Raw genomic sequence first — 27529 nt, 5'->3', positions numbered from 1 at the left:
AATAAAATGAATATATAAATACATCACTTCTTGAAAGTTGAATTTTATGAATGACAGTCTACTTTAAGCATTCCAGAACATTTTTAAATAAAAAGAAATTATGCAGTAAAACCTTTTACATAATGAAAAAATCATTTTATAATGTAAACAACCCCCCTTACCCTCCTGTGATTAATTGGTTTTGTAAATTTATAATGGCATAAGGTTTTTGTTTTTATATTACCTAGCAAGTGGGCCATCCCTCATAAGATTTTTTAAAAGGAGGAAAAACTTACTTAATTACTATCTCTAGCAAGTTCAACATTATCTGAAATGTTTCATATAGAGATTCTCATACCTCTACAAAGAAGAGAGGAAGAGTTGTCAGCTCTCTCCTTGGGAACCAAGGTTGTATATAGTTACACAAAATTCAGTTTTGAATTTTTGTTGTTATTTCAATTTACATTATTGTAGTCATTGAACATATTGTTTCCCTGCTTGGGCTTCCCATGAGTTCGTATAAGTTTTCCCATGCTGCTCTCTAATCTTCATATCTGTCATTTTTCTAGTGCAATAATATTCCACTACATTCATTTATCCAGTACTTAGGAGAGTGCTTGACACACAGTAGTATTTAATAAATATTTATTAACTATCAGTTCTCAATTCAACTTATACATTTCACTGATCAATGGGTAACCTTCTTAATTGCCAACATCTGCTATAAATACTTTGGTATGTGAGGGGTCTTTTGTTTTCTATTTTTGATCTCTTCAAAGTATACAAACAAGCAGAGGTATCTCTAGGTCAAAAGATATGTAAATTTTAGCAACTTTCTCAGCATTACATTCCAAAACTGCTAGACCAATTCACAACTCTACAAACCAAAGTCCTTGTCTTTCCCATAAATACTGCAACACTATTTCTATTTTCTATCATTTTTTCCAGTTTGTTAGGTATGATGGAAAACTTCAAATTTTTCATTTGCATTTTCTTTTTATTAGTGATTTGGAATAATCTTTCAAATTTGGTTGTTAATAATTATTCATTCACATCTTTTGTCCGGCTATCCATTAGGAAATAACTTTTAGTCCTAAGTATGTGTATCTTGGTAGTATCTTATTAGAGATATCTGATGTAAAGATCCACCGCCCAATTGACCATTTTCCATCTTATTCTAGTTGTATTGACTTTGTTCATACAAAAGCTTTTCCATTTCATGCCCCAGAATAAGCTGTTTTATATTTTGTGATGGTCTCTATCTCTGTTTGGTTAAGAATTTCCATCCTAGTCACAGGAGTGAAAGATATCTGATCTAATTATTTTCTAATTTATTTACTGATGTGTTCTTTAATTTGGGCCATCTATCCATTTTAACCTTATTGCAATATATGGTAAAAGCTTTGGTCTAAAAGTATTTTGCCAGATTACTTCAATCTTTCCCAGCAGTTATCCAATGGAGAATTCTTCCCCAATTTATGTTCCCTGGTTTATCAAAAACTGGATTGAAATCAGTTGTTTCCAATTCTTCCTTCCCACATCTGTTCAACTGAACTACTTTTCTATTTTTTTACCAGTATCAAACAGTTGAGGTTATTTTGTAATTACTACTGTTTTGCAGTAGAATTTGAGATTTAGAAGTGCTGTTTCCCCTTCATTTTTTTTTAATTTCCCTTGAAATTGTAGATCTTTTGTTTTCAAAATGAAGTTTCTTTTCTTTAAGACTGTCAAGTATTCCCTTGGTATTTTGATGGTTATAGGATTACATCTGTAAATTAATGTAGGCAGTTTGTCACTTTCATTATATTACTGTGGTCAAGCCATGAACACTAAATATCTCTCCACTTACTTGTCATATTTTATTTCTTTAAAGATTAATTGTATCTGCACAGGTCTAGAATGTACCCTGGTAGATAGATTGACTCACAATATTTTAACAAATATAATAAGGTTTTCTTAAAAGTAAGCCACAGCTGTTGGAACAGTTTCATCTATGAAGGCAAGGAATAGTGGTTAGCTGTACAATCACTATTATTAATTTATTGTTTCCCTTAGAGCATGTCAAAGGACAATCTTCCTGAAGGCCTTTAGTCAATCAAAATGCAGTTTACATAAATCGTATGTGTGGTCTAATTCTTGAGAACATGATGCTATCTTTGGCTGAAGCTTGAACTTATAATTGAATTCTCACAGGAAAAATAAATGGCTGTCTAGGAATCTGATTAAATTAAGATATGTTCCATCTGAGATAACCAAGGAAAGAATTTAGTACCTTTCCTATTACTGCAAACACCATTAGAGACTATTATTTTTATGCAACAGCTTCCTTTCTACTTTTCAATGGCACATGTGTTTTGCAGCTGTCCTCACTTTAGCCAACAAGAATAAAGAATCAATTAAGAAGGAAAAGGTCAAATCATCAAGCTGCCTGAATTACACATCAGGTTTTTTTTTTTAACTTTAAAATAAAAACCACATCAAATACACTAAGTAAAATGATAAGATTTCAAGGCAAGTTTTTTCCTATTTGGAGGATTTTTTTACTCCCTTCTCTTATGTTTTTAAGTTCAAGGGCAAAGTTCAAACACACAAACCCTTCTTAAATAAATCCATTTTTATTTTATAATAAAAATCACCTTATGATACAGTTTCTCTGACAGGCAGGGTTTTGCTATGTGAATTAAACTGAAATTTACATTTTTCATTTAAAGCTGCTTGATAGCTGGGGCTATTTCTTTTAACTTTTTGTATTCCTAGCACTTAGCAAAGTTCCCCTGTACAAAAAAATGACAATTAGCAATTTCTTACTGAATGGAATTATTTAAATATTTAAAATGTCAAAAAATATTATTCATAGATACTAGTAATATTTTAGATGCCTTAAGAAGAATCTAAATATCATGTCATTTGTATTATTTATTGACTTTGGTCCTTAATCAAGCAAAAAACATGCAGCTACTCATTGTTGGTTAGTCCCATTCCTTAAAATATATAGGATGCCAGATGTCATGTTTGGATAAAAAATACTTTCAGTAAATGCGCACCTGAGGTTTAAAAAGTTAGCCTCTTTTTTTTCTTTTTCTTTTTCCATTTTCAAGTCATTAGTTCAAGTAAGCCTCCACTGTAGCCCTACTCTAACAACTCATCTTGGCATGGAAGTGTCCCTGGGTTCTTGGAAGCTATGTCAGAAGGGTTCAAAGTCTGGTAGGTCCCATCCTGCAGGAAAAACTCTGGACACAAGCATGGCAATGCCCTTACAAAGGGTATGTATTGGGTCAATATCATTAATGTCTTCATATATAAGTATGTGAAAAGTGCTCTTTTTTTCCTGATCCTCATAACTAAGGTCTTACTTATCCCTGTTTGAAAACTGAAACATGCCCTCTTCCCATGACCAAAAAAGCAAACCCTACTAAGGCACAGCTTTAATGATCTAAATTAATTGGTCTGTCTTTCAGCTAATCTTCTCTGGTTTGTACACTTGGCTGTGGTAGTCCAGCAAAAGCTATTATTGGCCAGGAAGAATGATGCCCCCAAAGCATCCTTTAACAAAATCTGAATCTAAAGTTCTTGGCACCTAATTGTGGCAGATGGAGACGTTGACGTCCCCCCAGGGGCCCCTTATAATTCTGGGTCACCATTTTCTAGAATAAACAACTAGAAAAACTATGGTACAGGCTTGGACACTTTCTTCCCTCATGCTTATGGTCATACTTTTGTACAGTCCCCACGGTCTCCACCCTTGAGTCAGCCGTCTTTCCTTTTTCTTCCTATCCCTTTATAAAAGGGATTGATGTCATTTGATAAAAAATAAACGTCCTAGAATGAGACTCTAGACAGGAGAAGTACTGGAACCTTATTTTTTCCTTTGTTAATCAAGTTAAGCACTTATTTTGTGCCAGGCACTGATCTGGATAACAAAGGAAGCTCCTTCCCCCAAGAAGCTCACTGTGCCCCGGGGGCATTGTCTCACCTTTTGTAGGAGATGCCCAGAGCCCAGCACAGTGCCTGGCACACAGTGAGTGCTTAACAAATGCTGGTTGGCTGATGAAGGGAGCCCAAGGGTGGAACCTCCAGGATGGTCCCACAACTTGGAGTACCAGTTCTGTTTGGGGTGACTCATATTTTGCCACTGATTCTTTTTAGGGGCTGCTGATAAGTTTTTCTCAACTTATTAATGGCATTAGCTGAGAGAGTACCAGTATCATGAAAGCCACAAATCTTCTGAAATAGTGAAATAAATTTGGCTAAGCAGTGAGGTGATGTATAAAGGCTAACTACGTGGCAAACTGGGCAAACGCCAATCATTCTTATAACGGGACTTGACTTCTTCTTGTCTAATTGGGTTCTTTCAATATCCTAAATTGAATGCAGTTATAGTTCTGTTTCACTTGGCAAATACAGAGAACAAATCAGTAAGTTCTGTCCAAAGGCCGGAAAACGCCTAAATGGCTCCCAACTCTCTGAAAAAATATTATACTTGAGAAAAACCCTATGTTCCAGGCTCGTGGACAGAGTGATGTCTCTGCTCATAATATAGATTCCATCATTATGCAGTGTGCAAGTCAAGTTAAGACCTGATTTGGACGTGTTCTCCTTGAGGTAGAGCCATTCACGGGTGATAGTGTTGTAGGACTGCACTGTCAACAGGTCCTCGCTTTGGTTGGTCCTTTTGTTAGCTCCAAATTCATGGAGACAACCTCCCACCAAGTAGATGGTCTCCTCCACGGACAGCATCTGCTGTTTTCGAATGTGGACATCGCAGACTTCAAAAATGGTCCAGGCGTCAGAGGTGGGACAGTACTGCAAAATGTTCATATTTCTGTCTGAAATTAAAAATGAGCAAAACTGTCAACATGAATAATCACTGTGACATAGCCCCATTTCCCTGCACAGCCATTTGAGGTGCTGAAGCCGCCTAAAGTAATGATAGTCAAGTTTATTGAATCTGTTTATACCTCCAGCTTCAAAAGTAAAAGGAAACACTATTTCTCAGCACAAGACAAATCTATGATAACGAAAATGACAGAGTGGAACAGAATGGTAAAATAAGATTTAACTGATTTATGGTGATGAATGAATAGAAATATTTTTCAAAATACATATATCACTCAGAAACCCATAGTACCTTTACAAAAACCGATCCCAAGATGGAGCATAAAGGAATCATGAGAAATGTGAAAAAAGGCATAAATATATTTTTAGAGACAATAAAAACAGAAATAAAAAGAAAATAGGAACAAAAGATAAACTTGGAGATGAAATAATGACATCTTGAATTATGAATGGGTAACGAAGAATATTATATTAGAGATAACTTAAACTATGAGACAACAGACCAAAATTTATGGTTCTTAGCTAAAGCAGTGTTCAGAAGAAAGCTTGTTTCTCCAAAAACAATAGACAATACAATAGAAAAAACAATATAATACACAAAACAAAACAATACACAATAGAAGAAAGCGACTATTAACTCTGTATACATTTTTTAAAAATCCTTACCTTTCATCTTAGAATCAATACTTACTGTGCATTTGTTCTAAAGCACAAGTGATAAGGGGGAGGCAATTGGGGTCAAGTAACTTGCCCATGGACACACAGCTAGGAAGTATCTGAGGCTAGATTTGAACCCAGAACTTCCCATCTCTAAGCCTGGCTCTCAATCCACTGAGTCACCTAGCTACTCCCAGCATATAGGTTTTTGTTTGTTTGTTTGTTTTTAAAAACCCTTACCTTCTGTCTTGGAATCAATATTCTCTATTGGTTCTAAGGCAGAAGAGTGGCAACCAATAGAAAATATTGATTCCAAGACAGAAGGTAAGGGTCAAGTGACTTATCCAGGGTCACACAGCCAAAAAGTGTCTGAGGCCAGATTTTGAACCTAGGACCGACCCCCTGTTGCTAGGCCTGGTTCTCAATCCACTCAGCCACCCAGCTGCCCCCTGGCATGTAGTTTTAAAGACCAAAAAAATAAATGAATTAGCAACCCTAAAGTAATCACAAAGAAAGGAATTTTGAAAATCAAAGAACTAGAAAAACTTAACAAGACCAGATCTAACCAATAAAACATGATTAAGAAAAAGGAAAAACAAATTAAAAACAAAAATGTTAATTCAGAACAGAGAAACAATAAAGAGAATCATCAGAAAGCATTATATATAATGATATGCCAGCAAAACTCAAAATTCAAAGGAAATTATTATGTGTTAAATACCCAAAGTAACAAAACAAGAAATAGGAACTACCCAGGGCACAAGCTCTGAAACAGACAGATTTACAAGTGGTTCAACATTAATTAGCAATCATAATTCATCATATAATTTATAAAAATAACAAAAACCATATTATTTTAATAGATGCAGGAAAGACCTTTAACACAATATAATATTTATCTTAAAAGCCCTAAAAAGCAAAAAAAATTATAAGGAACCTTCTGTAATAATGATCAAAAGCATATATAATACCAAGAGCTAGCATTATTTATTTGTGATGCAGAAACATTAAATGTTTTACTAGTATAAACAGCAGCAAAATAAGGCTGTCTCTACTCACCACCAGTACTAAACATATGGAGAGAAATGTTAAAGGTATAAGCAGTGTATAAGATTATTCCTATATGATATATTTACATATTTGAACATATTTTGAAAATATTAGCAACCAGGAAGAAATTAAATTCAGTAAAGCAGCTGAATATAAAAATAATTCCATAAAGTTATTGTCATTTCTATAAACCACAAACCAGAGCCAGGAACAAAGCCTCTGGGCCAATTAATGTAAAGCTACTCCTTTGTGCTGCTCAAAAATGTCCAAGAGCAATTTTGTCTTTTTTTCAAGGTTTGAAAACTGGCTAAATTCATATTTGGCTGCTTAAGCACAGAATGCAGGTACCCAAAACTCTCTCAATCATGGAACTTGGTCAATGACTCCAAGAGCCATCAGTCTGGAAGAGTATCCTTCTGGAGCCTCACTGCTGCCAATGCTAAAGGGCTAGTAGGGGAGCGGAGATATTTGAGAACCGCAATGCCCAGAAGAAATGAGACCAGGAATTCTCTTTTTTCTTTTTGTTATGAACATGATCAGCATAAGCATTTCAATATTTTATATGTAAAAGGAGGATTTTACTTGAAACTTAATGAATTTCTGTTAGGTATTATTATTACATTCTGTTTTTAAAAACCATTAAACAAGTAACAAAATTGGCATTTGTGTTCTTTTCTGAATTTTTTAGTTTTTTTCTAAGTACTTTTTTTTCCTTCTTTCTTGATACTTCTTTCACCAACCCCCATAGGAACCCTTCCTTGTCTCAAATAAGTCAAGTCAAGGAAAAGATATCAGTGCACTGGGAATGTGAAAATGGATGTCTCATCCTCCATTTATGGTCATGTGAAATCATGACTGATCACTATGAGGTTTAGAGTTCTGAAGTCCTTCAAAAATACTATCTATATTGTGGTCCTCTTCTAATGTGTTCCCTTTTTCCACTTATTGCATTCTGTTCATGTTTTCCTTGGCTGGCTCTTAATCATATTCGTAATTTCTACTTAATTTTTTTTAATTTTATTATCTTTTTAATATTGTTTTATTTTTAAATTTTGAATTCCAAATTCTCTCCCTTTCTCTCTTCCAACCTACTAAAAAGGCATGACATCAATGAATGGGAAATATACAGAACACATTTTCATATTAGCCATATTTCCCCCAAAATATCAAGAAAAACAAAGACAAAAAATGATACTTCAATTTGCATTCAGAGTTTATTAGTTCTCTCCCTCAAGGTAGATAGTATTTTTCATCTTGAGTCTCTTGGAATTGTCTTGGATCATTGTATTGCTTTGAGTAGCCAAGTCTTTCACAGTTGATCATCATTAAAATATTGCTGTTAATGGGCAAAAAGATTTCCTGGTTCTTCTCACTTCACTTTGCATCAGTTCATATAAGTCTTAGCATGGTTTTCTGAAACCTCCCATGTTGTTATTTCTTAGAGCACAATAAACAGCATCCTTCACAATCATATGCCACAATTTGGTCAGCCAATTCCAAGTTGATGAGCATTCCCTCAAATTCCAATTCTTTGCTACTACAAAAAGAGTTATTAATATTTGTAACTACATAGTTCCTTTTCCTTCTTCTTTGATCTCTTTGGGATGTAAGGTCAAAAGGAATTGTAATCCTCTGGGCACAGTTCCAAATTATTCTCCACACAATGTTTGTGTGTGGGTTCCAGACAGGACTTCTCCTGCCATCTCTTGAGTTTTTTTTAGGCTGGAAAAATGTCTCACTCAGACTTTTTGTTGCCTCTGCCACTCCAAAATTTTATCTGAGGCATTATTTTAAAGTTGTTTGGAGGGCTGCTCCTAATCTGCCATCTTGGCCCTGCCTCTACAGTCATCATTTCTTAATATTCTCTAATATTCCATTAAATTCATATACCATATTTGTTCAGTCATTTCCCACATGTTGGGCACCCATTTTATTTCCAGTTCTTTGCTACCACAAAAGAAGTACTGTTATGTTTGTACATGTGTCCTTTCCCTCAATCTTTGAGTTCCTTGTGGACTGGGCAGTTATATCACTAAAGGGCACCTACAATTTAGAGGTTCTTTGGGCACTGCTCCAAATTGTTTGCCAAAACAGCTGAACCAATTCACAACTCCATCAATAGTTAATTAGTTTATCTGTCCTTCCACAGGCCCTCCAATATTTACTATTCTCATCTTTGCTAATTTAATAGGCAAACCTCAGCTATGTTCATCTGCATTTGTTTTATAACTTAGAGGAAGTATGGCAAAATGGAAGATGACCTGGATTATAGTTCTGCCTCTGACACGTACTGGCTGTTTGACCCTGGGCAAAAGTCTTAACTTCTCAGTGCTCTAGCCAATCTCGAAGACTAGTCGCTGAGAAGGACTAAACCACATTTCTCACCTTTGGAAGCTCCTTAAACCATGAAATCATAGGTCCATGCCTTCTCTCTCTCTCTTCTCTTGTTTTTAGTGATTTGAAGAAGGCTTTCAATTACTTAACAGCTTGCACTTCTTTTGAAAACTGCCTGTCTGTAATCTTTGATCATTTATAAACTAGGGAATACATCTTATGGATGGATGGTTGAAAGAGGAAGAGGGGAGAAGACTTGTCATCAGAGCTGATGCCTAGGACCACACACCACTTGGAAAGGAAGGTCCAGGCTCTCCAGTTCAGAGCACAATGGGTATTCTGTGGCTTGTTTCTGTCTTCTTACAATGATGAGGAAGAAAAGGTTTTTTGGTTGGCTGCCAAGTGATTAGAGGGAAACACAAAAGGGCTCAGAGGAGAAATGGACTCTTTCCTTCCTGCTGGACTCTGAGCTCTCAAGTGCTGGGAGACACAACTGGAAGCACTGAACAACAACAACAAAATTGTTAGGAAGTATTCTTTAAACTAACTCTAAATCTGCTCTCTACAATTCTACCCACTGCTCCTAACTCTGTCCTCTGGGCCAAGCAAGGGAAAAAAAATCTAATCCCTCTTGTACACATTCAGTCTTCAAGATGGCAGACTAGCACTAAAAGTAGGCAAATGATCCCCTTCCCAGCTGCTTTCTTCTTCCATCCATCCCTGTGCCTCCCAGTGCTGTTACTCCATGCTGAAGAAGCACCACACTTTGCTGCCAGTCTCCTTCCCTACCCCAACTTTTTAGCTCCCTTTTATGTATTAGAATATAAGTTATTTGAATATAGGGACTCATGCTTTTTTGCTTCTATCTGTCTCCCCAACCCTTAGCAGAGTATCTTGTACATACTAAGTGCTTAATTAATTGATTTAGTTGGGTGAAATAGCACATAAAAAAAGGCTTCATGGTCCTTAAGGATGCACTGGCAAAACAGGTGGTAATACAACTAATTCCTTGGGGGCAGCGAGGTAGCACAGGTCTGGAGTTGGGAGGCTCTTGGGTTCATATCTGGCCACTGATACTTCCTAGTTGTGTGACCTTGGGCAAGTCACTTAACCCTGGTGGCCTAGCCTTTGCCTTCTTCTGTCTTAGAACTGAAACTAAGACAGGAAGTATGGGTTTAAAAAAAAAAAAGTTCCTTTAATGTGCACCTGAAGTTTAAAAAGTTGGCCTCTTTTTTTCTTTTTCTTCTTTTTTGTTTTCAAGTCATTAGTTCAAGTAAGTTTCCACTAAAGCCCTACTCTGATAAACTCATCTTGGCATGGAAGTGTCCCTGAGTTCTTGGAAAGTATGTCAGAAGGGTTCAAAGTCTGGTAGGTCCCATCCTGCAGTTGTGGGTGCCATAATCTTGAGGGAGAGTCAGGGGAGGAGAGACTGCTTTTCCCAGGGCTCTTGGGCTCAGGGTCCTTGACTGTTTACACTGGAATCTAAGAAGTAGTTGTCAAAGTGGTGGGGGTCATGCCCCCAACTTTAGGTGAACCCCCAAATTCTATCCTCGACTCTTCTCTCCTTTTTCTCTCCCTTGGTGAATTCATCCGCTCTCAGGGGTTTAATGGTCATCTTTAAGCAAAGTACTCCTAAATTTATGTTTCCACTCTTAGAATCTCTCCTGAGCTACAGAGCCAGATTCCAGTTATTTCCCTATTTCACTCCAGGGCATCACTCGCCTTCAAATTCATCACATTCTAACCTCAGGCAGGCTGCTCCTAGAACGATTCCCTCTTTCAACCCTGGTCTGCTCCATTCTGCCTCCACAAAATCTCCTCTTCACATACCTACTACAACAGCTACCATTCCTCTGCTCAATAAATGCCTCTGGCTCCCCATTCCAAACAGAACAAAGACAACTTCTTCTGTTTGGGCATTAAAATACCTGCAGCACCTGGCTCTCGCTTACCTTTCCAGTCTCGTTATACATTAGTCCCCTTCATGCATTCCATGGTCCAGCCAAACTGGCCTTCATTTCCACAGCATTCCATCTTGTCTCAGTCCTTCTGCACTGGCTACCTCTCCTGTCTGGAAAGCACTGGTGCATGCTCTCTCTGCTTCTGTCTCCCAGAATCACTAGCTTCCTTCAGAACTCAGAATCAAGCCTGTTTACCTTCTCCGAGCAGCCAGTGCCTCCCCCACTCCAAAAAAAAATTAACTTGCATTTGGATTTATTTTGTATGCATTTATCTGTGTAGACAACATATATCCTAATCAAATGGAAGCTTCTTGAAGGTGAAAACTGTTTCTTTCTTTTGTATTCCTACTCCCTAAAATAACACCAGTGCATGATAGAGGTATTTTTATGTGCTTGTTGATTCAGTGTGTGGAAATTATACTATGGCTTGCACATAAGATACTTCTGAGATATGGTAATCCCTCCAAATAGTATATACATATAATCATATATGCCTATAGAGAGGGATCTACATAGACATATATAGACAGATAGATAGACAGATAGACAGATAAACAGACAGACAGACAGATAGCAGGATATACATATAGAGGGATAGAGAGAAAGACAGATAGACAGACAGAGAGCGTAATATACCTATGGAGGGATATATATAGACAGACAGGCAACAAATAGACAAAAAGACAGACAGGCAGGCAGGCAGGCAGGCAGGCAGGCAGACAGACAGACAGACAGACAGACAGATAAAGATAGATGGATGGATAGATAGATAGATATAGGGATATACATATAGAGGGATATATATAGACAGATGAAGGAAGGAAGGAAGGAAGGAAGGAAGGAAGGAAGGAAGGAAGGAAGGAAGGAAGGAAGGAAGGAAGGAAGGAAGGAAGGAAGGAAGGAAGGAAGGAAGGAAGGAAGGAGGGAGGGAGGGAGGGAGGGAGGGAGGGAGGGAGGGAGGGAGGAAGGAAGGAAGGAAGGAAGGAAGGAAGGAAGGAAGGAAGGAAGGAAGGAAGGAAGGAAGGAAGGAAGGAAGGAAGGAAGGAAGGAAGGAAGGAAGGAAGGAAGAAAGAAAGATCCCTCTAGTACTCTGAGTTCCATTCTCCAGGGAAGTATATCCTAAAATTGTAGAAAGAGAGAAACAAAAGGAGACCAAGTCATTTAATAAGTGCTTTGATGATGTCAGGAATTAAATAAAATTCAATGGGGAAACTTCCCAGTGGATATACCTTTTTAAACTATAGCTATCTTTCCAATCTACTTGTGAGTATATAATTATGATTATAAATCAGTATAAAATAGCTCTCTCTGAGAGCTGATGTTAAGTAGATTATGTTAATGTACCCCAAAGGTCTCCTTAATTAATAAAATTGTTTCTCAGAAGAAGGATCCCAAAGGAACATCATGCATGTCATTTCTAGAACTTAATGTTAGTCTGATAAAGAGATCTGATCTGACAAAATGTGGAGTCTCCAAAAAGATATTTTGAAAATTAAACACATATTGAAAAAGAGACTAGATTATTTATTGATTATTTGCTGAAAAATCTTAACTTAAGAAGACAGCTAGTCATAAACCAAACTCCCAGAGTCTAATATTTTGGATCTTGTATGAAGGACTTAAAGTGAATTAAGATAATTCTTGTTTAAATGCACGTAACAGTAACTGCTAGAAGAACAGCCAAGCAAAGGGATTTCTGAAGGATATTAGAGAATACCCCCCACCCTGTCATCTTTGCAAACTGGTATTCAAACCCCCACATATTTATCCACAGTACCAAACCAGCCCACAATGGGTGTTCTGGCTTGGAATTTCCAAAACCGAAATCATAGTGGGTGGCCCAGGGGAAGCTAAAGGTACATTGGCAGGAGCAGTGTGAAGCTAGAAACACACTAGCAAGTGTTTTCCAGGTCAAATTTAAAGGACATTTGCTCAGCCAGGGTGGTAGGAGAAGGAAAAAAAAAAGAAAATTTCTCAGTGGATCATTTGCCTACTTTTAGTGCTAGCCTGCCATCTTATATTTTTATGGGCATATTTAGCCAGAGGAAAGAAGATTATTTGACATCACTTTAGGAAAATGTAGATTAAGTGTCAATGTTTGCATTCTTCCAATTCACATAAGATGCACTGCCGGCTGGTGCCCAGCTTGAAAGGAATTTGAGTTCTTGGAAATTCACTTACATGCATGATTCTGAGTATTCCCTTTCCCATGAAAACACATCTGCAAGAACCCTTTGGGAGCTATGGACTATTTTTAGAATACAGAGATGACTACTGGCACTTTAACCCCTAACTAAGCTCTATTAAAGTAAAATGAGTGAGTGCTAGGCATCATCTTTTAGAATTAAATATAAAGGGAAAATTGGAAATTTTCTTCTCTACAGGGCAGACACACTCCTTCTAATGCAACACACCTGGACCACACTGTTGATAAACTAGAGAGGAAACAATTTTGTAGCTAATATGACTTTGACACCCACCTCCCTGCAGTACACAAATACACATACACACATCCCACTCTCCTCCCCAAGACACACAAACATTTGCATATTCACACAACTAAACCATTTTAAGCTCTTCCAGGAATCTTACTTCAGAGGATTACTTCTCCATAACCGAGAAATGGCAATCCAACTCAGAAAAGAAACTCACAAAATAGGTATTTTTTTCCTCTTAAAAAAAAACCCCACAAAAAAATTTTACTTTTGAGGCAAGCAGCACAATTTCTCCCACCTATTCAGTGAAATATAAATACATAAAATAGTATTCTACACCCAGAAGGCTCAATAAGAACTTGCTGATAACCTACCAAGAAGACTCCAAATTAACTGAGTCACTTGTACCAGTTCAGTCCTACCATACCCAACACCAAGATAAGCCACAAGTATGGCATTTCTCTTCTGTCTATTCTATACATTAAACACTGAAGAAGGAGAAGAAGAGAAATTCTCTTTCTGACTGTATTAAATGTGTGGCCCCTGTGACCAGAATTCTGAATGCCTTGTCAGTCCATTTGTTTGTTTTCAATGAGCTTTGTCTTCCAATGACAAGCCATGAGAAAGAAGTTCTAAAGAAGGATAGATTTGGAGAAAAAAGAATGCTGGTTTTGGACATGTTGAATTTGAAATGCCTATGGAACATCCAGTTCAAAATGACCAATGAGTAATTAATCACTAGGAGAGAAACGAGAGCATGATTTAAAGATCTGGGAATCATGGGTGTCAGGGGATTATTAAAGCCATGGAGACATCTGAAGTCTCCAAGAAGAAGAAAAGGGGGCCCAGGACAGAGCCGTGGGGGGACATCCACTCTTGGGAACTTAAACACAAAATTTATTTAGTCTCCTGATGGAGGATGAAGGAAAAGATGAAATATAGAGTTGGGTCACAAACTCAGAGATTTTTTCTGAGTCCAACTCTCTGTAATTGATATTTTTTGATTCATTCCTTCCGCTTTGTATCTGACTGGCCCAAACCTTTGGGCACGTGTGGACACTTCTTGCTGGCATCGTTTGTCCCTCTCTAAGCTGCAGGTTCTTACACATGAGTTTTATTTTAAACCAGCTGGCTCGCTTGACTTACCTCTGGTAGTGTATCCTCCTATGACATAAATTTTTCCCTTACACTCACAGGCAGAGAATTCAGCCAGAGGGTTTGGTAAAGGGGCCACAAAGTTCCACCAGTCCTGCTCAGGATTGTAACACTCCACGTTGGAAACGGACTGCCCACCAATGGCATACAGTTTTCCACTCACAGCCAGAAGCTTGAAGCTGGACCTGAAAGAGAGATGAAAGACCTATGATGCACAGGCGTCTACATACGGCAAAGAAAAATCTGGAATCTCCTCTTAGGGTTTTAAGAAACAGATATTTTTCCTCCCGTGGATTGAGGAGGATCCTACCTCAGAAGAGAAAGAACTGGCTGATTTCTTATGTTCCTTTCCTGTCCTCTATTTCTTTTTTTTCCCCTTTTTAAAAAAATTTTATTTGGTCAATTTCAAACATTATTCCGTGGTTACAAAAAAATCATATTCTATTCCTTCCTCACCTCCCCTCACCCTTCCTGTCCTCCATTTCTACAGGAAAGGAATATTTCCAAAGTAATGTTTCTGAAAACATTTTAAAGACATCATTTCAACAAGAATTTATTGAGCGTTTTTATGTCTTCAGCACTGTACTAGACTCGTGGGGCCATAATGTCATAAATTTAGATCTGGAAGAGACCTTAGAGGATACCTATTCCCTCTCTGACATTTTACAAATAATAATATGCAATTATATACAAATGTGCATACATATATTCTGAAAGATAGAAAAAGAGAAGAAAAGAGGAAACTAGTGAGAGATATTTACACAGTACTTTACATGTTAACTCATTTGATCCTTGCAAAAATCTGTAAAGTAGATGCTATTACTATCCCTGTTTTACAGATGAGGACATTGGGGCAAAGTTAAGTAATTTGCTCTGGGCCATGGTACAGCTAATAAGTATCTGAGGCAATACTGGACCTCCAATCTTCCTAACTCTAAAACTCACACTCTGTCCACTGCACCACCTTGCTGCCTACTTGTCATCTACATGACACTAAAAATTTAAATGAAAAAAAAAAGGGGGGGGGGTAGCTGGGTGTCTCAGTGGATTGAGAGCCAGGCCCAGAGATGGGAGGTCCTGGGTTCAAATTTGGCCTCAGACACTTCCTAGCTGTGTGACCCTGGGCAAGTCACTTGTCTCCCATTGCCTAGCCCTTACCACTCTTCTGCCTTGGAACCAATAGAGAGTATTGATCCCAAGACGGAAGGTAAGGGTTTAAAAAAATTTTTAATTATTTTCCCAGTGTCATGTACATGGTAAGAAATAGTCAGAAGCTGAACCCTGGTTTTCTGCCTCTAAATTCAGCAGTCTTCCTGCTCCACTGAAGGCATGCTCTCATGAACATTTTAGAACTGAGCTAAGTTCTCCCCATTCCCACTAGTGAGCTTGTCAGAAGGGAAAAGTGTCTTTCCTTTTCAAACCATTGTCTTTGTTCTTATTAATTTATTTAAATATATAGACATATATGACACATTCGTTTTTGTAAGTGTGTATGTATATACACCCAAACACACACAGCAGAACTAGCTATCAACTACGCATGTGGGTAAAGGGGCCCTGTTGAAAATTATTAAGTAGACTCAGGGACAGTTAATATGGAAATGTAAATAGGGTTAAGTTTCCTAGAAATCAGTGAGAACATTTCCTTAATTGGGAACTGCATATTGTACTTTAGACCCCAAGAACAATTTTGCATGTCATCAGACTTCACCTGGGTGGCTGAGTTAGTAGGGGGTCCCTTGGCATCATTTTGGTCATATTTTTCTAATACCAGTGATTCATAAAACCTGATAATGATGTCATTTTTTCCCATGAAAAATAGAGAACTGAAAGAATTAAGGCAGTCTTGTAAATAAGCTTAAGACTTTACCAGCCCACAATTTGTTTTTACTCTCTGCTCCCCAAAGGTACACTGGCAGTAAAGTAAATAAAATTAGCAGACATTTTATTACTCATCCAGCAGAATCACTTGCCCTGGGCAAATAGGTAAGTAGTTACTTTCAAAGCTGAACTAAAAGGCAGCCAAAAAGTAAACAATCTTTCTACCTAGCCCCTAAAATGCTCAAGTGCACTTTGGCCTCTTATGAAATGTTTTTTCAAGTTGTCAAATGTGATTTAAGACGAACTTCACCGTATGAAAATAGTCTGTATAATTAGCAGTCATTCTCTAAGGGGGAGAGTAAGCGTATGCCTAGGTTTATTTACTGAGCTCTGACCCTAATACCAAAAACATTACAGTGCAGAATAATGGGAAAAATTGGACATTCAATAGGAATTCTGAGTCCCTCGGGGCCTTGGACAATAAGGCAAGGACTATATGTGTGTGCTTTCATTTCTTTAGCATAACATATCTGAAGAGCTGTGTGATATCTTCCATCTTTAGAATCAAAATACTATCCATTTCCAAAGCAGAACAGCAGTAAGAGCTGGGCAGCTAGGGCTAAGTGACTTGCCCTGAATCACACCACTAGAAAGTGTCTGAGGTCAAATGTTCTTCGCAATAATGATAGTGAGGACCTAGCAAGGTCAATGGCCCCAAGGATAAAGAACCAAAAAGCAGTGTGTATGTTTTCCTGATTCATAACTGATGAACACAAATGATTGTCATTCCTGATGGAGAAACGATGGGGTAAATGAGACACGTTTTTTTAGAAATGGCCAATGTGGGAATTTAGTTTGCTTGACTATGAATATTTATTTTTAAAGGGTTTTGTTTTGGTTTGATTTGGGTTTTTTTGGCAATCAGAAGTGAAGGAAAGAGAGAAAATAAATGTTTTTTAATTTAAAAAATGAATCTTTTAAGAAGTTGTATATTTGTTAGCAGAACATGACCAGTACTATTTGAAATAACTAGAGATGCTCAACCCAGAGAAGACTTAAATGGCACAGGACAGCTGTCTTCTATTATCTGAAGGGCCAGCATGAGGATTTGGCAATGAGTGGAAGTTGCAGAAAGGCAGATTTTAAGCAAGAAGTTTTCTTTTTTTTTTTAAGCCTTTATCTTCTGTCTTTAGAATCAAAATACTTTTTGTTTAATCCTTTCTCTTCTGTCTTTAGAATCAAAAATACTATACCAATTTCCAAAGCATTCCAATTTCAGAACAGTAAGAGCTGGGAAGTTGGGGGTTAAAGGACTTGCACAGAATCACACAGCTAGAAAGTGTCTGAGGTCACATTTGAAACCTGGATCTTTCATTTCTAAGCCTGGTTCTCTTTCCACTGAGAGTTTTCTGTCCTGGGAGAGTGTGGGATCCCCCTCAATGGACATATTCAAGTCAGGGCTGGAGGAACGACCACTTGGTGATGTTGTGGAGGGAATTGGGGGCAGGTACAACTCTGCCATTCTGTGGCTGGGTGGAAATGCCACCAGCTGTGAAGCTTATTATTCCCAATTAAAGCAGTAAGAAGGAGGAGCATGGCAATCACAAGGCAAACACAAAAGTCTCAGATTTGGATCCACATTCAGGCCACTAGGCTGCGCTGCCTCCCTATTCTCTGAAGCTTTCTGCTAGAACAGAGAAATCAATTCTTTTCTACGCTGACAATCCTGATTGTGAACTTGAATTTCCAGAGCCCAGAAATCTTTATTCATCACTAGTTATGTGACACATTTCAGTTTGGTGGACATTCTTTCTTTCCACTGTTGTCTCCCAATAAGCTGCTAGACTAACAGGAAGCCCTCCCTCCTCATGACATATTAAGTATAAGCAAAACAAATCAAGGAATTGGCTGGAAAAATATGCTTCCTTCTAACTTTTTTTCCCAGGGTGCAAAAGGGTTGCTGAAAGTCACGATTTTATGGCCCAACCAACCCAGGCAGAAACGAGCTACCCGGTCACTCTGAGATTCCTAGGATTACGGCAACATGTCCAATACCTGGGAAAATTAGCCGCTCTTGAGTTGGCTAACCCGTCATTTGGTGGGCCCAAGGAGGGCATATCCCCCCACACCAAGATAAAGCACCAAGAGAGTTCTTGCTTCTCTGAATTATGGACCCTCTTTGGTTAACGAGGTTCTGGGCTCTATTCAACATAGACTAGATGGGCCTTCATCATCAAGAAAATACCTTTATGGCCCATTAACTCTGTTTGGGAGTAGAACTCTAGACTCAAAACATCTGAGACTGTTTCAGGCATTTTTTATTGCTTCCACTGATGTATTAGCATGTGAGTTTAAAGAGAACTCTTCAAAGGATCTAATTTGTAGTTTGACAGAAGGAAACTCTGTTCCAAGGACAGAGTCCAGAGGGCTCCCTAACTCCCGCCACACCACCCCCACTCCCACCCCCCAAACCCCACCCCGCTTCCAGGAAGGGGGCTGCCAACTCTGATGGGAGGCAGGCCCTTTTCTGCCCTCTCTTCTTCTGCTCAATTTTATGGGCCTTTCACTTCGCTCCATTCTCTTATTTCTATGTTTCCTACTTTGTTCCCTCTTCCTGTGCTGAGACCTAGACCAGTGAGCTATCCAGCATCAGAGGAAGTTGAGATGCTTCAAGATTCAGCCCCCAGGAAAATTATGGAAAGGGAAAAAGGGGGAGGGGGGAAAATGAAATTACTAAAGGTCTCAGGAAGAAGAAAATTCAACGACCTTAAAAATCAGTGGAGAGGGGCAGCTAGGTGGCTTGGGGATAGAACACCAGGCCTGGAGATGAGTGGTCCTGGGCTCCTCAGAGACTTCCATAGCTGGGTAATCTTGGGCAAGTTACTTAACCCTCATTGTCTAGCCCTAACGGCTCTTCTTCTGCTTTGGAACTAATACTTAGTATTGATTCTAAGACAGGCACGGGTTGGTTTGTTTGTTTTTTAAGTGGATCAGTGAAAAGGAAAAACATTAACAAGAAAATGTGGCCTCCAAATCCGTTAAAGTTCAGGGATCTAGAAATAAATACTACAAAACAAAGGAAAATGATCAGATACTTGAAGAGACAAAGGACTCTGGGAGAATCCTTTGGGACTGAGGAGAACCTGAATATCACAATATTCCCTAGTAGTTTAAAAAAAGAAATGAGAGGAGCAGTTCTGATGGCTCAGTGACTAGGGAACCAGAGTTCAAATCTGGCCTTGGACACTTAGGTGTGTGACTTCTGCTTTGGAACCCATACCTACTAAGACAGAAGGAGGGAGGGAAGGAAGGGGAGACAGACAGACAGACAGAGACAGATAGACAGACAGACAGACAGACAGACAGACGGAGAGAGAGAAAGACAGACAGGTAGAGAAAGAGAGACAGACAGACAGGGAGAGGGAGAAAGAAAGAGACAGAGACAGAGGGGGGAGGGAGGAAGAGAGGGAGGGAGGGACAAAGGAAGGAGAATATATAACCTCAACAGTAAAAATAATTGGCAGAATTTTAAAACTTGAATCTATGCTAGCAAGTCTACCCCCCAAAAAAAGAACAAAATAGAGAACAACTGATTGGGAATGAAAAATGCAGAAGTGGAGGACTATCAAAAGGAAGAGAGGCAAAAAATAATAAATTGGGGAAAAAATATGTTCACTATACAAGCAAAGCATACTGAGCTCAAAGAAGGTTTGTGTAGACACAGCCTAAGAATTATAACTCTCCTAGAAGAACATAGCAGGACAAAAACCTTAACATTATAATGTAGGAAATCATAGGAGACAATTGTCCAGAACTTCTAAATACAGAAAATGAATTCTCAATTCAAAGAATAATTTATCAACTCCAGAAAAAAACCAAGACTGCAAACTCCAAGACACACTAGTGGTTAAATTTAACAATTCAATTCAGAAACAAAGTTTTGCAAGCAACCAGAATAAAGGCCTTCAGAATATAAAGGAAAGGACATTAAAATAATGTGTACCTAACAGAAAATGCAATAAGGAACAAATGTGTTTTAAAGGGCAATTGAGCCCAGGGAGACCTACCCTGAAATGAGCATTTGAAAATCTCTTAGAAAGAAAACCAGATCTGAAGATATTTGCTTCTCAAGGGAAAACACATTAACTACAGAAGAAAATATGGCCTCCAGATCTATTAAATGAGTTCAGGGATCCACGAATAAATACAAGACAAAGGGAAATGATCCAACACTTAGACCAGATGTCTCGGAAACTCTGGCTGCAGGAGGAGAGAGAACCTGAGAAATGGGGGTGCAGACAGAATGTACAATAAAGACAACAGAAGAACACTAATGCAGCAGTCAAGGGCAGAAATAGAGAGCAAAGAGACTGGTAAGAGACTTCTTTCTAAATGCATCCAAGGAGACATGGGTGAAGGCAGAAGACAGGTGGAGATGACAGAAGGGAGGCAGTCTGGGACAATCTGGACGGAACCTAGTGGTGTGCTCCCTAAAGGTGAATTGCTGCTTTTTGTGGGGCTACATTATAAAATGGAAGAGTGCATGAAAGGGGGGAGGAGGGTGTGCCTGGAACATAGCTCTAAAGGGAAGAGCATCCCTATGGTCTTTTAGGAAGAAAAGGGCACTCAAGGGAAGGGGTAAGGAGAAAGGGGAAAGATCCAAAGAGGAGGGCAGGTAAGAAGGGATGGTGGGAGAAGAGACCATTGCTGAAGGCTCCAATGGGTAAAAAGAGATGTTCTTGATTAAGGGGGTGTGTGCAGGGTGCTGTCTAGATTTGGTACAAGGGGAAGGAGCTGGGATTCCTGGGGGCAATGGCACCTGGGAGAAAGGGATGGAATTGGGGGGGGGGGGGGTTGAAAGCAAATGGGGAAAGCAAGTAACCAAGAGGAAGATAGTAATTGTGGTAGATATATAATCAGGCAGTCAGTCCTCTCTGTCAACTGCAGGAATTTGCATTGTTCTGGAAACGAAGCACAATAAAAAAAAAGGGGCAAGCTCTAAAAATCAGTCTAGAACAGTCTAAAACTATCTAGAGAAGAGAGACTAGACTCTCACAAACTCTAGTTGCAGGAGGAATATAGAAAATACAGAGACTAATTAGGTACAGGGCATGAACTTGAGAATGAAAGCATAGAGTAGACAGAACATAGGAAATAGAGAGTGAGAGTCCCCTTTGGAAAGGGGTGCAAAAAATTTTTTTAATTTAAAATTTTTTAATTTTAATTTTAATGAACAAGAGTAGTTGAAATAGAAGAGAAAAAGGGTTATCTACTGGACTGAAACGGAAAAAAGAAGGAAAGAATTAACCAGGTAAAAGCAAGAAAGGAAAATGCAAAAATCCAAAAGGAAGAGGGAAACAAATGAAAGTCCAGGAGAAGGGGGGCTGGGTGGGGAGGGCAAATAATGAACAGTGCTAGTGAAAATAAAGCCATCTTAAAAAAAATTAAGCTAAAGTTACTGAAAAGACATAGTACTCTGTTTACAGTGGAAGAGAGAAAAAAACATAACTTGGAAAGAACAATATTAGAAATAAATATAAATAATATTATATTACAATATATTATATGTATAAATATAAACAAATATAAATATGTAGTTATAAAAGTAAGCATATAAATATATCATATTTAATAATAACATGTATATTTACATATAAATTCTCATAACTTTAAATGTGAATGAATACAATCCATTTTTTGAGTGACAGATTGGATTAAAAATTTTTAAACCCTATAATCATTTGCTTACAAAAAACACATTTTAAAATAAAAGCATACTCAAATAAGACTGAGTGGTATATTAAATGAATCCAAAAAAGCAGAAGTTGCACTCATGCTATATGACAAAGCCAAAAAAAATTCAAAAATATATAAAAGGGACAAACAAGGAAATTACATGACACTGAAAAAAGCCACAAAGAGCAAACCAATATCAGTAATAAATGTATATGCTGCAAACATCTTAGCAGCAAAAGTCATAAAGGTAACATTAACTGAACAAGACATAAACAATAACAATAGTGAGGGGAAGCTATACCTCTCTCAGTTTTGGAAACCTAACAGAAAGATAAACAAAAGGGAAAATATGGACATGAATAAGTTGATAGAAAACTAGAGCTAAAAGACTTATGGTATCTTCTAAATGGAACTGCAAAAGAATATAAATATTTCTCAGGACTATATGAAACTTTCACAAAATCTAACATATTAAGGCATAGGGCATAGTTACAAACAAATACAAAAAGGCAAAATTAGTAAATGCTTCCTTTAAAGACCATAAGCCAATAAAAATAGTCATTGGTTTAGGGACCACAAACAAAACACATGGACACAAAAGGAGACTTAATAATGAGTAAATCAAAGAACAAATCATAGAATAATTAAACATTATGTGAAAGGAAATTATAATGATGAAGCAATAGACCAAACATAAAATTTCTGAAAAAGAAATTAATGAACTGAATTAATGCATTTATTTTTTTAAACCCTTACTTTCCATCTTAGAACCAATACTTGTTTCCAATATTGCTTCCAAGGCAGAAGAGTAGTAAGGGCTAGGCAATGGGAGTTAATTGACTTGCACAGCTAGGAAGTGACTGAGGTCACATTTGAATCTAGGACCTCCCTTCTCTAGGCCTGGCTCTCAATCCACTGAGTCACCTAGCTATGCCTCCAATGCATTTCTTTAAATTAGAAAGCAAATAAAGAAACAAACCTAAAATAAGCATAAAAGAGATATTGAAACTAGAGGAAAATTAAACTATTTTATTAACTTGGAAATTATAAATCATACTAAAAGCTGGTTCTTTCAAAACATTAATGAAAATTGATAAACCTTTAGCTAATTTGGTTTAAAAGGGTAGAAAATTAAAATAGGGAAAGATAAAACATATAAGAAAAACTATAGATCAATATTATTAATGAAAATTAACTCAAAATCCCATTAAACAAACTATAGATTTTCATACAGGACATCATTCATTAGGATGAAATGGGATTTGTAACAGAGAAGCAAAGAGGATTCAACATTAGGAAGACAATCAATATGATTAATCATATTAAAAACCAAAACACCCAAAACCACATCATTATCTCAAAAGACACAAAAAAAGCCATAGACAAAGTACAATACTGATTTCTACTTTTTAAAAACACAAAATATAGGTATAGAGGTTATTTTTTAATAACATAAAAAGCATCTTTGTAAAAACAAAAGTTAAGTATGTGAAATGAGAATACACTAGAACCTTTCCCAATAAATATGGGAGTAAAGTAAGGGTGCCCATTCTACCCACTATTATTTGATAAAGTTCTGGAAATGCTAGCAATAGCAATAAGAGAAAGAAATCAAAGAAATAAAAATAGAGCAAAAAATAGACAAAACTATCCTTACTTGCTGATATGCCAGTATACTTGGACAATCCTTGAGAATCCAGAGACTAATTGAAACAATAACTTCAGCAAAAAAAAAAAGGTGTCTACAGAATAAACCCTCAAAAATTAACAGCATTTCCATATGATAATAACAAGGCACCAGAAGCAATAACATACAGGGAAATTTCATTCTAAAGAACTAAAAAATGAGTAAGGTCTCTGGGAATTTTACCTATCAAAGTATACAAAAGATGTGTATAAATTCAATTACTACCTTCTCCTTAAAGAAAAAAATGCCTGGAATCCGGAGGATCTTGGTTCAAATCTAGGCTCAGACATGTCCTAGCTATGCAACTCTGGGCAAGTCACTAACTCCACTTGCCTAACCCTTGTCCTTCTGGCTCATAATTGTTACCAAGACAAAAAGTAGAGGTTATTTTTTAAAAAGAAATAAAATAAAAAAGAAAACAATCTAAATAGCTGCAGGAAGATTCAGTACTCAAAGCTAGCTTGTGTCAACATAAAAATAACAAAACAACCACAGTTCATATATATATATCTTTAATGCTATACAATCAAATAACATAGGGATATTTTATAGAACTTGATAAAATAATGAAATTCATTTGAAAAAACAAAAGATCTAGAATATCAAGGGGGAAAAAAAGCAGAGGTAAGGGTAGGGAGCACTTTCACACCTCAAACTATTATTATAAAGGACATTTAGAATTAACTTAAAAATAGAGCTAGCTCAAAATAACTCTATTATTCAGTGTCTAATAAAGTGGAAAACATAAATTACCTAGGGAAAAAAATTCTTATTTGATAAAAATCACTAAGAAAACTGGAAAGTGGTAAAGAAAACTGGGCAAAAGTTGGGCTGAGACCAATACTTTTACACCATATTCCACAATACATTCTGAGTGAATACACAATATTATTAAAAATCACATCATAAAAAAAATTAGAAGTGGGAACATATATTGCTCACAATTAAGTTAGAATCAATTACAAGATAAAATAGAAACCTTGATCAGATGAAACCGAGAAGCTTTTGTACAAACAAAATTAATGTACTTGGGATAAGAAAGGAAGAGGTCAAAAAAAAAATCTTTGTATAAAATTACCCATCTAAGGGTTTGGTATCCAAGATATTTTATAAATACATATGAGACTACCAGCCATTCCCTGATAGATTAGTGGTCAAGGGCAATGAATGGCTTTTTTAAATTGCAAACTATTTACAACCATTTGAAAGAATCCTCCGAATCATTAATATTAAGAGAAATGCAAATCAAAGCAACCCGAGGTTTCACCTTACACCTAACACATTGGCAAAGATCTTAGGTAAATGGAAATGGTCCACGTTAAAAAGTCACAGAATGATTGGCAAACTAATGCATAGTTGGTGGAGCTGTGAAAAGGTACAATTATTTTGGAAAGTAATTTAGAATGCAAATAAAGGGATTAAAATGTCTAAATGCTCTGAACCAAAGTCTCCATTATTGGGTTTACCCCAAGATTAAATAAATTGTGGTCCATGGATGTAATGAAATATTACTGTGCTCTAAGAACTGATGTATGTGATGAAAACAGCGAAATATGTTAAGAAATACAAAAACCAATGCCAAGTAAAGTAAGAAGAGCCAAGAAAACGACATATATGACTACAATATAAAAGAAACACACACACATACATACAAAACCAATGTGAATATAACAAAATTTTAAATGCTAAACCTGGTCCCAATGAGATGTGAGCCCATTCCCAACTGGCTGCTTGATGGAGATGGGAGGGAGGTCCATAGCTATTACATATTGCACATGTTTGGAGACTTTTTCAATTTATTCATCAATTCTGCTGGTGTTTTTCTTGTTCTCTCTCTCCTCTCTGTTTCTGAAAAATTGCTATTTTTCACATGGGATGACTGTGAGGAGAAATCCTAGAGATAACTATGATGTAAAAAACCAAAACTATCCCTATAAACTTAATTTTTTTAAAGTTCACTTATGGGTAACAGAAATAAAATTCCAACATATTTCCTAGAAAGCAGCTATATGGAGTGTGGCCTATATGGAGCAGCTTGGTGGCACAGGCCTAGCCTTCAAAAGGACTCCTCTTCCTCAGTTCAAATCTAGCCTCTGACACTTCCTACCTGTGTGACCCTGGCCAAGTCCTTTAACCTTGTCTGCCTCAGTTTCCTTACAAGTAAAATGACTGGAGAAGGAAGTGGCAAACCATTCCAGTATCTTTGGCCCGCTTCTGTAAAAAGCACTCGTTTTCTTTTAGTCCCTTCCATCCCACTGGAGGATGGCGAGGCCCACTCACTAGTGGGCAAGTGTCAGTCTGCAAAGCCCCCACCAGGAGGAGCCCCGGCCTTCCCTTCTCTCTCTCCTCCTCCAGGTCCCAACTTGTCTCCGGAGCTCCTACAGGGTTTTGCCTTCCTCTATCAGGCTAACTAACCCCCTTGAGGGCTGGGATTGCGCTCTCCTTCCAGCCTGGGCCACAAGCTTTCTCTAGCCACCTAGCCAAGTCTATGGACCCTGGATCGCAGGAGGGGGAAGATAGAAATTCCAGGCAAATAGAACGGAGATGGGCCTGGAGGGGGGCGGGGAAGGGGGGCTGCAGGGGCTCCAAGAACCTAAACCAAAGGAAACACTAAACTTTTTTTAATGAAACGTGTTTGGGAAGGGAGGCCGCGTCCTTCCTCCTTCCATCCCTAGAAGGCCTGGGGGGGGGGGGGTATCTAAGCCCGAGGCCCCTGGGGGCCTGAGGGGTTAGTGCAAGGCCCTGGGGGAGGGCGGCCTCGCCGGAGCACCACCCCCCTGCACCGCCGCCTAGAGTAGGATGGGAACATTTGAATCCGCTGCTTACCTCTTCTGGTTCATGGAGGCCACCTGACTCCACTCATTTTTGCAAGGGTTATAGCAGTGGGCAGCAGAGATCTCCTGGCTCGTAATCCTATAACCTCCCACTATGAACAGGTAGTTGTCCAGGATGGCAGACCCATAGCCCCTGACGTTCACCAGGTCAGGGGGCAGCTGGTTGGCCAAAGGCAACCACCGCTGGGCGGCCTCGTCATACCTAAGCATGGACCTGGGCTCTCCCTGGTGTGGGTGCGGGGCCAGGGGCCCACCTAAGAAGTCTCCCAGGGCCAGGAGGGCGGCCTTCCCTTTCATCCTGCCCTCCCTCAGCTTCTGCTGGAGGCTGGCCTCCCCCGGAGCCTGTGGAGGGGCGGCCGAGAGGGGGAACTGGGGACTGCGCAGCACCTGGTGGTAGTGGGCGGCCATGAAGCTCAGGCAGGCCCCCTGGAGGTCCGGCAGCCCGTACACCTGGGCCAGGCGGTGCAGCTCCAGGCAGTTCTCTAGCCGCACCTGGGAGAGCAGCAGCTGCAGCAAAGGGGTGACCTGCAGGAAGGAGGCCGCTTCCACCAGCTCCTCCAGCAGGCTGCCTTCCTCCGCCTCCTCCTCTCCCGGCCGGCCCAGGACCCAGCCAGACCCAGCCCCTCCGCTGTTGATGAAGTCCAGCACGAGCTGCAGGCCGGGGGCGCTGAGCCCCCGCAGCTGCTGCACCTCGGGACCCCCCGAGGCCGGGCGTCCGGCCTCCCGCATGCCGGAGCGGTACAGGGCGCGAAAGTAGTCGCTCTGCTCGAGGAGCTTCTTCTTGCTCACGGGGTAGCAGCGGCCCTCCAGAACGATCTGCACCGTCTCCTCCGCCGACATGGCCGAGCGCCCGCCCGGGGCAGCCTCGGGCCACAGCCCTCCCCGCACCGGCCTGGGGGCCGGGATGGAGCGGGGGAGGGCTCCGAAGCGTTGGCTCCGCCTGGGGGGAGGGGAGAAGAGAAGAGGGGAGGGAAGAGGCGCAGCTCCCGGCCCAGGGTCAAGCGGGAGGATCCGCCGAGGCCCCTCCTCCTCCCTCCTCCTCCG

At 38.9% G+C, this 27529-nt stretch overlaps 1 protein-coding gene across 1 annotated transcript; it reads right to left on the bottom strand.

Moving 5' to 3' along the window:
- Window positions 1-2578: 2578 nt before the first annotated feature.
- Window positions 2579-27529, bottom strand: KLHL42 (kelch like family member 42). Its single transcript, XM_001373219.4, has 3 exons — window positions 26478-27529; window positions 14399-14592; window positions 2579-4805 (listed from the first exon to the last, which is right to left on the bottom strand). The coding sequence occupies exons 1-3, from the start codon at window positions 27323-27325 to the stop codon at window positions 4354-4356; spliced, it is 1494 nt and encodes a 497-aa protein (XP_001373256.1). The 5' UTR covers window positions 27326-27529; the 3' UTR covers window positions 2579-4353.

The sequence above is a fragment of the Monodelphis domestica genome, chromosome 5 (assembly GCF_027887165.1).
Source record: "Monodelphis domestica isolate mMonDom1 chromosome 5, mMonDom1.pri, whole genome shotgun sequence".
Taxonomy (NCBI): Eukaryota; Metazoa; Chordata; class Mammalia; order Didelphimorphia; family Didelphidae; genus Monodelphis; species Monodelphis domestica.
The sequence above is the reverse complement of the archived record's forward strand: the minus strand, read 5'-3'. Positions and strand labels throughout refer to the sequence as shown.

Excerpts from the sequence above, each read along its gene's own strand:
- KLHL42 (XM_001373219.4), bottom strand. The coding sequence starts at position 27,325 with ATGTCGGCGGAGGAGACGGTGCAGATCGTTCTGGAGGGCCGCTGCTAC. Across the intron at positions 14,593-26,477 it reads GCCTCCATGAACCAGAAGAG|GTCCAGCTTCAAGCTTCTGG; the intron begins GTAAGCAGCGGA and ends TCTCTCTTTCAG. Across the intron at positions 4,806-14,398 it reads AGGAGGATACACTACCAGAG|ACAGAAATATGAACATTTTG; the intron begins GTAAGTCAAGCG and ends TTTTAATTTCAG.